The sequence below is a fragment of the Atta cephalotes genome (assembly GCF_000143395.1).
Source record: "Atta cephalotes unplaced genomic scaffold scaffold00039, whole genome shotgun sequence".
In the NCBI taxonomy this organism is placed as follows: Eukaryota; Metazoa; Arthropoda; class Insecta; order Hymenoptera; family Formicidae; genus Atta; species Atta cephalotes.
In genome coordinates this window covers 2,661,648-2,672,104 of record NW_012130103.1, presented here as the reverse complement: position 1 = coordinate 2,672,104, position 10,457 = coordinate 2,661,648, and the positions used below count along the sequence as shown (strand labels likewise).

General features: G+C 37.7%; 1 protein-coding gene across 1 annotated transcript in view; it reads right to left on the bottom strand.

Moving 5' to 3' along the window:
• Positions 1–2,888: 2,888 nt before the first annotated feature.
• The window catches only part of LOC105622061 (protein roadkill), a 40,329-nt gene continuing 32,760 nt past the window's right edge, over positions 2,889–10,457 (bottom strand). Inside the window, exons 3-8 of the mRNA XM_012203495.1 lie at positions 5,349–5,470; positions 4,474–4,625; positions 4,099–4,226; positions 3,823–4,000; positions 3,196–3,517; positions 2,889–3,033 (exon numbers count right to left, since the gene is read on the bottom strand). Coding sequence (XP_012058885.1) covers positions 2,889–3,033; positions 3,196–3,517; positions 3,823–4,000; positions 4,099–4,226; positions 4,474–4,625; positions 5,349–5,470 — 1,047 coding nt within the window. The remainder of the gene's footprint in view (positions 3,034–3,195; positions 3,518–3,822; positions 4,001–4,098; positions 4,227–4,473; positions 4,626–5,348; positions 5,471–10,457) is intronic.

Sequence of the window (10,457 nt, the reverse complement as noted above, 5' to 3'; positions counted from 1 at the left end):
TTTTAAATTTAGTCAATAGTACAACGGAAGTGTGTTGTGTGTGTGTGTGTGTGTGTGTGTGTGTGTGTGTGTGTATCAGAGAGCGGGCGTGCGGTAGTAGCTAGTGGCGGTGGTGATCTCGATCACCGACACGCGCCGGCTTTCATCATGATGAGGTAACACTTGTCTTACTTGTACTTAATAGTTTATCAAATTATATCCAGTCATACTCGTATTATTCCTGCTGCGGATTTTCGTACGGAATTGCGCCTACATCTGTATGTGTTGTGTGTGTCGTTTTTCTATATCTGTTATTTTACGAATTGTTGTTTCGGAATTAGCTTTATATGTCTTCGCATAATTTTTTCCGTTTTTTTTCGTCTTTTGTTTTCTCTAGGAAATGACATTCAACGTTATGTGTTTCACAAAAGAAAAATCGCCGCACAGTCCCAAAGATAGATATGAAATTGGAGAATGGTCGCAGACCATTTTAAAAATATGAATCAGCACGGCCAAAGTATGTTCCTTAAATTGCTACTATACGCTTTTGTGTCTAATATATACTTTTGTTGTTCCTTTCTCTTATTTAAGTCCTTATTATTCTAAGACTCAAATAAAAAGATCGACGTAGAAAAACAGTGGAAAATTCTTCTAACTATGTTTCCATCGATTCAATCTTTGATCTTTAACGCGATACACAACGTGTCATTCGACAGCACTACAACGAATGCGCATCTTCTAATCTATATCAATTTTTCGGCGTTATGTTACATTTAAAGTTAAAGCATAGTGTTTTTCAAGGAACATGAGTTTAGCGCAGTCTGTGAAATTGAAATAAATTATACATATTGATTATTGTACGGTTTTTGTAAAAGTATGGGATCCTTGTACGTGAGTTTGTTCTGTTCTTATAAAATACACAGCAGATATGTACAGTGTAAAAATCTTAAAATCGATAGTGACGCTAGGTTTGGGACTGTCCGGATAACGACTGTCGCCTATCGTATGTATTTTATATAACAAGTAAATTCACTGGCTGCCAGGATCGTCAAAGGGGAGAGGTTTGGGGAGTCTGTCTCTAGAAAGGATCGATTATACAATTGCAGTAATTACAAGTGGTCTTATCACAGAACATGTATGGCATTAATTGTCATCATTAATGATGTGTGTAAATGGTAATAAGTATTCCACATATTTAAAACTCGGCTTTCGGTAAAGCTAAAAGATCGGAGGATCAGGAAGCCAGTACACGGTACTAAACGATTATTATTTTCGCCTTTGCGGTTGCCCATAATTCAGTTCATTGACTACACGCAATTTTGCAGATCAAAATTAACAACACAAAATCAGAAAAGAGCGATTAACACTCGCGCTATAATTGACTAACGTTTCTATTTTACATGATGTTTTTTTTAATATGTCTTTTTCTTTCTTCAATCTTCTCATTCATATTTATTATTCAATACGTAATAACGTGCTAACTTCGAAATGCGGATCATAATCACATCTCTAAAATAATGCAGTATGCACGGACAAACATCCTCATGATATATTCAACGTAGATCCGATAAATTATGGACAACCCTAAATTTAATAACATAATCATTAATAATAATAATAATAATAATAATAATAATAATAATAATAATAATTCGATCCTATCACTTCACTTACAGTATGCAATACTCCAGAAAACAAGACAAACTGTGCCTATTGAGAGGGGAGGAAGGGGAGGTGGGATCGAGGAAACGGGGAATAGGAGGATTTATCGTGGCAAAAAGGAAAGGGGGGAGAGATGAGTTTCTCTATCTGTAGACAAAAATATACAAAAATACATAGGGCACAGATTGCGTAGCATTAATAGTAATAATAATATAATAATAATTGTGGTTCAGAGAAAGAGATCATAAAAAAAGAACACTAACTAGAATGATTTCTCCGTCTTGGAAGAGTTTGAGACGCGCTAGAACTAAAAAGATCACTACTGTCGGTAAAAACAAACAAAGTATCTAATTCTCTCCATACTCGACACGTCGAGCGTACGGTGCTATGAGATATTTGTTTGATCCATTTTTTTCTTCTCGTGCTTTCTTTCTTTCGACAAAGGAACAAAATGTTTAAATCGTCTGGCCGACGTCTATCACAACTTCCTTCGTGCATTGCGCGTTGTTACGGCAATCGTGACGGCGAGTCACGTGGAAAGAAGCTTCTCGTCTTTCCTTGGTCCTCTCAGGCTATATACTGGGTGTTTTTAACTCGCGCGATCATTTGCTTCCGATATATTCGTTCGATAATAACAGAACAAAAGCTAGTCCATGATGACGATGATAACCCTGATGACACGTTCCAACGTGTCGCCAAGATCGATTGGCATCGGTATTGGCATCGAAGAAAACGAGCGCAATGCGACTATAATGCTGCTGCTGCTGTTATTGTTGCTGTGTTATTAAATCGACTCGTGCTCAGGCCAGCCGAGAAGTATCATTTGTTGATGAGGATGTGTGGATGTGGATACGTAGACTTTTAGACATTTCATTCTTCTTGTTGCACAAAAAAGAAACGAGCAGCACGCTGATGATGGTCGCGTCACGTTTTCACTACCGACACTTACTTGAACATAAGAGTCCGAGTATGTGTAGGAGCGCTTTTCTTTAAACTCGCCCTCGATTGACCGAACGGACAAGACGATTCTCTTTCTCCTTCCATCGATCTCGATCGAAACTCCGTCGGTTGATCTTCGCGTCGGTTCTCGTCGTCGATTTTTCTTTTAGACCAGAGAATGGCGCACTAGGAAACATTTATTTAGCACTACTATACTTCATTATATCACTGTACACAAAGGTTCAAGAGGGATGCAAAAGTGGTGGGGGCGATGTGGAGGTTGTGCCCGGGGTCAGTGGTGACTGCTTTCAGCTCTGTTTCACCCGTTTTCTGGGCGGTCCGATCGGTGGGATCTGCTGAGTCGCCAAAGCCCGGAAAGCTTCTGCTATCAGGTGTGGATGGGAGTTTACCATGGACTTGAAACCCACGGTATCCATCACGTCCGTCGCGTGTCTGCAACAACAGCCGTATGGATTAATATTACAAGTTCCGTCACAAGTTCACCCATACAGCCAAAGAATATAATTTTGATCGTTGGGAGAGCAAAATTATCTTTTTAGCCGACGAGTCGACGTAACGTGTTTCGCAAATATACTTCTCTTCTGCAGTACTTACGTATTAATGAAGTCTATCGCTTGTGCCTTTAATTGATCGGCGCTATGGAGATCGGCAAGTATAAGGATTTCAGCTGCATTGTCAATGGCTAAATTTGTGCAAAGTGCTTCCTCGCACATTACCTTCAGCCTTTCCAACGCGTACTTGTCTGCCGCGGCTAATAGATCGTCCGCCATCTTCTCCAGATTTGCTGCTTTACCAGTATAAATAAATCGCAACATTTCTCTCAAAACTTCGTGGTCCACATCAGTGATATCGACATGATTTTTCTTTCTCTCTTCCATCTCGTGTTCGAACATTGCCGAAAAGACAGGACTTCGCGCTGCAAATCGCAATTGCAAAATTATTCAAGTTTTGTCATTAGATGAAACACATGTTATTAGTTTACATGTTATTAAAGTTAAAAAACGGGATAAATAAATCTTTAAGTGATGAGAAAAATACCAATTATATTAAGCTTCTGATATGTTCAAGTTAATCAATAATGTATATATGTGATACATTAGTATTTTTCTGTCTTTAATTGGAAAATATTCTTCTTATCTAGTTGTACATTTATGCATAACGAAATCAAGCCAAATTATTTCGAATCGTCAAATTATTTCGAATTATTTAATCGAAACCAACCTGCCAGAATTGCTTTGTGGGCTTGAAACTCCCTTCCGCAGACAGTGAGGGTTACGTCGCTAAATTTTTGGTTCTCGAACAGAAGCCCGAGATCATCGGGCAGTCGGCATTCTGGTACTTTAAATTGTATCGTATTACTCTGTCCAGAGATGTTTACACTGTCCGCCACCACGCTAACCTGTGGAAATAATGAAGTTAGAAGTGTTCGGCTCGGCTGACGATATATGCGCGAGTAATGAGAGCGAATAGTGACAATTGACATACAAAGGTATATACCTCACAGAATATCGTGAGTTTGTCATCTGGTAGCAATCCGTTGGCCTCGTCCAAAAGAAAGTCTCTCCTGATGAACTTTTTGAAACCCCAATCTTTACCCTGGACGAACCTGTAAGCACGCTGGCTCTCTGCAAGAATAAAACAAAAAAAATCTCGTTCAAGTCGCGTCTCTTCAACCACGTTATCCGACTTATCGCTACGCGCGGACTGCCAGCGCAGCTGAAAGCCGACTTTCGTCGTCGTCAAATCGTAGCATTTTTAATTGTGTGGCAGCAAGCCGACGAAAATCTTTAAAATACCCTGCATTGCATCCGCACGTATACACACGTTGATACATTAATTGCGCACGTAAACGTTTCCTTTTTGCCGACTTACCCATTGCTTTGGTTTCTTCTCTTTTGGCATTAAGAATAGAAAATTTGAACTTTGCTCTGACTTCGGATTTGTTGCACGAAACGAGAAGGAGATACAGCGACAGGTAGTCTTTGCTCTCTTCATCCAGGCCCTTAGGATTCACTCTCAGACACCTAGAAACCAATTAGCGCATCAATTGACACGACCGCTGCCGCCACGAGGGCGATTCTCGTTTTGTCCCAATACGCGAATTACATCTCTCGAAATTTATTTTTCCCCAAAGTCTTGATTCAATTTAAAAGCCGATCGTAGATTGGTGATGTCCCGTCCCAGCGAGAAAGACGCGTTTTTCTACGAATATGCGGTACCAGACGCGAATGGAGGAAAATAAAGCCAGGAATGTAATACGGAACGGCTGATGAGAGAGACAATGGCTCATATTCTCACCGTTCATTTAGGCGCTAAACGCGGTTCGCATTTCTAAGACTTCCGACACTTCTGTTTTTCTACATGAAGAAGCATGCTGGCTCAAGGCGAGATTCGAGATCGGTCAATCATGCACGGGATCGACAAACAAAGGCCGCGATTTACAATCGAGTGCGTTACTTTACTTTGCAAAATCAACTCGACGCGAATTGTACGGACCGTAATTATTATTCGCATGTTGCTCAAACCCCGTCCATTTAACGCCAAATAAACGTGTCAATAGATGCAAATGTCCCTGCTAATCGCCATCGCGCAATTCAACATGAAACCCATGTTCGATACACGTTAAATCTCGCTTCGGCTCGTATGCAATGCAAAGAATCTTAAACAATTTTTTTTCTTTTTTTTTCTCTTTCTTTTTATTTCCATCCATTCCCGCGAATCTCGTTAGAATCATCAATGGCTCTTACCATTTCAACTTGTCGTTGGCCCCGGCGGAGAACGTGGACGACTTGAGCACCTCTCCCATCTCTTCGCGACAAAAGCTGAAGTTATTTATCGTCCACATGTAGCTGAATTTAACCACCTTCACCTGTGCACATAAGACCTTCAAATGCGATACCACGTCAGAGTCTATCCCGGTGGAAACTAGCTTAATCTAACTATGCTAAAATGTATGCCTACAAAACACATCCATGGCATCCACGTCCACGAGTCATCGTGGGCGTCCACTCTGCATAGTTTTAGACAAAAAATCATCAGTCCCACTGGGTTCCGAGAGAAACGAACCCTACGTCAAATATTTATAAACGAGAAATAACTCGGAAAGAATTTCCACAACTTCTGAAAAGAAATGAGCAATCGGAATAGAATGGCTAATTTTTCCGAATTTTGTACATCCCGATTTTCAGCTCTCTATAAAGGTGTCCCGAAAAAAACCTGGCGCTATTTGCCTTGATTTATTATATAACGTAAATTAATCTAAAATTTGTTAATATACGAAAAAAATATTAGTGCCCGTTTCTGATTTTACTTCAACTTAATCCTCAGCTTTCTCTAACTCTTAGAACTAGAAAAAGATGAAGAGATTAGTTGGATCGAGATTGAAGTTAATCTACATTAATAGAAACAGAAAGGGTCTCTTTCAAGCTAATCAATGATTAACTTACAATAATAGATAGGTTATTGTTTGATTATATTAATAAATAAATATTTTACATATCTAGTTATATATAATTAGTTTGATTAATATTACAAAGTATTTTTGTTCAACATATATTAATATAAAAAAATCCCGATATTTTTGTTGTGTTCCGATATTTTAAGATTGATATCCCAAAATTGGCTGATCAAGAGTTGGCTAAATAGGGAACAACCTCTTACAACAAAAATAAATTTCTCTCCTAACGCGAGAGCCAGGAAGTCTCCTCTTAAAAAATTCAGCCGACTTCTCTTCGTACTTGAGTTGGCTAAACCATCCAAGCAGTTGAACTCTTAGCTTAGTGAAGACACATCCGGTGATTATGGATTATCAGCTTGACATAATAAACGTGATTAAATCATGCTGCGGCTATCTGACTGTGTTTACGAGTCGCTTCGCGTACATTCAATTAGTATTCCTCCTTTATCTGCATAAGAAATAAATTGTCATTGTTGCAAGTCGAACGTGTCTATTTGAATCTACGTTCATCTCTCGAGAGAAACGTTCATCATGAAACGTACATTTGTTCGTTTATATGTTAATGTCGAGTCCATGAAAAGCTCTCAGCAGAACAAAGTTCTCTCGACTACGGCCGAAATCGGCCTTGAAGGCGAAGTACTACAAGTACCAGCATACGGTAGTGCAAAGGGGGACAAAGCGGAGTCGGGGAACGGCGTGGAGATCCAGGGTCGAATCGAATGATCCTCGGCCTGCTTGCGCAATTCCCTTAAAGAATACACAAATGACTTTAACGGTAGAGGCGTGACTTTTGTTATTTCGAAGGACGAAGCATTTTTCTTTCCGCCTGCCTTTGTCGGTAACGGTTCCAACACATCTTTTTCTCTTTCTCTCTCTCTCTCTCTCTCTCTCTCTCTCTCGCCACGGGACTTTACATTAATATGCATCAAAATTACGGATTGGGAATAATGGATTCAGAAATGTTTGTTCCCGTCACGAAACGTTAAATAAAAGAAATGTCGCCCATGAAGTCCGAGACCTTCCTCGTGGACATTGTTTAGCTCAGCTTAAATACACAATTGAATATAAAATTAACGGATATCTAGAAAAAGAGAAAGAACTTGGAACGGTTGATCGCGAAGAAAAGAGAAGACAAGGAAAAGAAGATAAGGAAGAAAGACATGAGAAGGTCGAGACCTCAGAAGAAGTCAAAGATCTCTGATGTCAGCGTTATGACCTTGGCGAACGAGCGGTAGCCGGCGGCCAAATTTATTCGTCTAGTATTTCCTAATGACGAACTTTACTTAGGATTCTCATCTACCGTGATTATGAATACTCTTGTACGAGAGAAACAGTGTCAGCCAAAGTTACGCCTAGTTGATGAATGATCGGTGATATTTCTACCACGCCTAAGGATGAGATTCTGAACGACTGATTAAAGTAGAAAGGAAAGTGTAAACTGAGAAAAGAAAAAAGAATATTTTATACAAAGTAATAGGAGAAAGGGATCAATTAAAATCGGACGCGTGTAAACATCCATAATGATCGTCGAGAAATAAAACATATCTGAGAATTTAATCGTCACATCGAAACAACTTTCTTTATGACTTTTGTTATCAAAATTGAGGCGATACAAGAATCTCAATGACAAGAATTATGTATTAAAATTATGAGCGACACAAGTGTCTTTGTTATTCGTTGAATGTCAAAAAAGACAGAATAATGCTTATGTCGATTTATTTCATCAAATAGAAAACACTCTATTATCTCGAATTTAAAAAAAATGCAAGCAAAAGAGATTTGTAAACCAATTGCAAGAGGATAGATAAGTTCTATCGAAAGAACTTTTCAATCTCGAAAGAATACGATATCGCTGACTAGAAATTCATAATTGAATTTCAATCTTCCTCGCTCTGAAATACATCGAGGAAGTTCTGAAAAGAGATCCTTATTTTACTTCTGTATTGTAGTTCATTACAAAAACTAAAATCCTGATATATAAGAAAATCTGCGTGTACAGAACAGTTTTATATATCGATAATTTACTTACTATTAAAATAATATTGAGTTTTTCGTTTTATTATAAAAAAATGAACAAATTTTTGTCAACCGCGAGACATCTTCCTTCCGCTAAAACCGCACAAATGTAATCTCAAATTCGTGGATATTAGAATGATACTTGTGTATTTTAAAAAAATGTGGGCAAAAGAAATATATACGTTTATGTTAATTAAAACTCGGAGCTTCAATCATCGTAGCGAATCAATTCCAAGTGAAATCATGAGAAATTCTATTTGTTAGAATTTCTCCATCTCGAAAGACAAAATATAATATCACTGGTTAGAAATTCATAATTGAATTTCAATCTCTTTTCCTTCTACAACATATCGAGGACATTATATGGGTAATTTATCTTCTATCATATTAACACTGATTTTTTTTTATCATTATTGTGCAAAAAGAGCTGAATAAGTTCATTGCTTGTCGAGAATGTCACTCTTCCACGATAAAGCGAAAAATATCAAAATCATATCTCAAATTCAGATTTCAAACGACGACAATATTTTAGAAAATACTGTCAACAAACATAGATTCAAAGATACCAGAAGATTTGCGGATTATCGCCGTGTTCATCCATTGCTAATGCCAATGTTTTGTAAGCCTTCTGATATCTTTAAAGATAATACGGTGAAAGCGTAAAAAGCGCATAAATTCTATTATACGTCAGAATTTCAGTTTTTGCAATGCGTCATAATAGAAGAAGCAGAATGAGGACCTTTTTTCAGAATTTAGGCATTAGTTTGTTACTTATAGAAAAGAAGACATGAAAAATGTTCACGGCACTATACCTGCGCTCTTGAGAGCTTAAGTGAAAGTTCGTTTCTCTTTTTCGGCAGATACTATACAATCGTAAGAATTATACCTTTGTATTCAAGACTTCCTTTTCCAAGTTAACTCCGTACTAGCTACAATTTGGTGCCTTATCCATACAAACGGGGAATAAAACTGGCCACTAGAATCGGTTCGTTCTTTTCACCTTATTCAGAATGATTTAAAAAATCTCCAAAAATTCACCAACATACTTTCAACTTCCTAGAATAAATATTAGCACTTCATTTTGGAAAATAATAAAATGTAGTATAATTTATAATTACCGAAAGACTCAAAGAAACTTGTACGAACAGAAATCGTTCAGTAATGACCCATACTAGTACGATAAGAGTTAAATTAAAGCTTACGATTTTAAAAAAACTGCGTTTACAGGAAAACTGTATAAACATTGTATACCTAAAAACGCGATAGAATTATTACGATGATAAAGTTGATAAAGAATTGAAACATTTAACATTAAATTATTACTTATGGAATTATCTTGGAGTGCAAAGTTCTTATTTTGAAATTCCATTTAAGACGAGAGAGGTAGATTCTAATCTAGGAGGAGAATTTAATCGTTCTTGAATCGAGATGAGTGTGAATCGCTCATGACGTCAAGGATTTCTATTTCTTGTGTTAGAAGAGTTTCCCCGATCATGGACATATCGAACGTTCTATTCACGATCGCCGGCCAGTCCGAACAGGCCGAGTTCGATGATCTCCATCACGGCGTGACCTTCGCGCATCGGAAGCTTAAGGTCGACATTCGCATCGCCGAGAAGCAGGAAGGAGGCGGCTATCTCTCCCGCGAGAGTTCAACGCACGCTTGTACTGTAATCTCCTCAGCGGCCGGTTACTTACGGCTTACGACGATTCGCTCGCATGGCAGGTAACGAAACGGCATGAGAGTCAGCCGTGCGATGCCTCGTTATAGCATCAAGGATTAGAGAGGTGGTTTCGAAACGATTTGAGCTTTTGAGCAAATCGAATACGCAAAGGTATGTTCGTCTGCCATGATCTTTTCAACTGATGGCTACTGAAAATTCCTCGAATGGATTGCGGAAGAGGACATTTCTTAGAGCCTATATATACAAGATTGACATAAAAGATTTCGAACGAGAAATCAGGAAGTTTTTGCAATACCGTTTATTCAGATACGGTAAATGCTAAGGTCAGGTTATCTTCTTCTTAAGAACTAATGAAAAAAAAGATAACGTGTCTTTAGCGTTCATTGGATTTATTTTTTCGTTATTGCAAAAATTTCCTATTATCTCATAAAATTTTACTTTAAAGATCGTTACTTCTATATTGACGTAAATCAGTACAACAAATTAATTCGATATGTAATTGAATTCGATGTAATTAATTTGAAATAATTACAAAGTTTCAAAATATCTCGAGAATGTGGAACAAGGAATTCTATATATATATATATATATATATATATATATATATTATCTTACTATTAATTTTAATTTACTTATTCTATACTATAGGTAGGTAATTTGTCTTTACTTAATTTTCTTTCTATCAGACTAACTTAGTA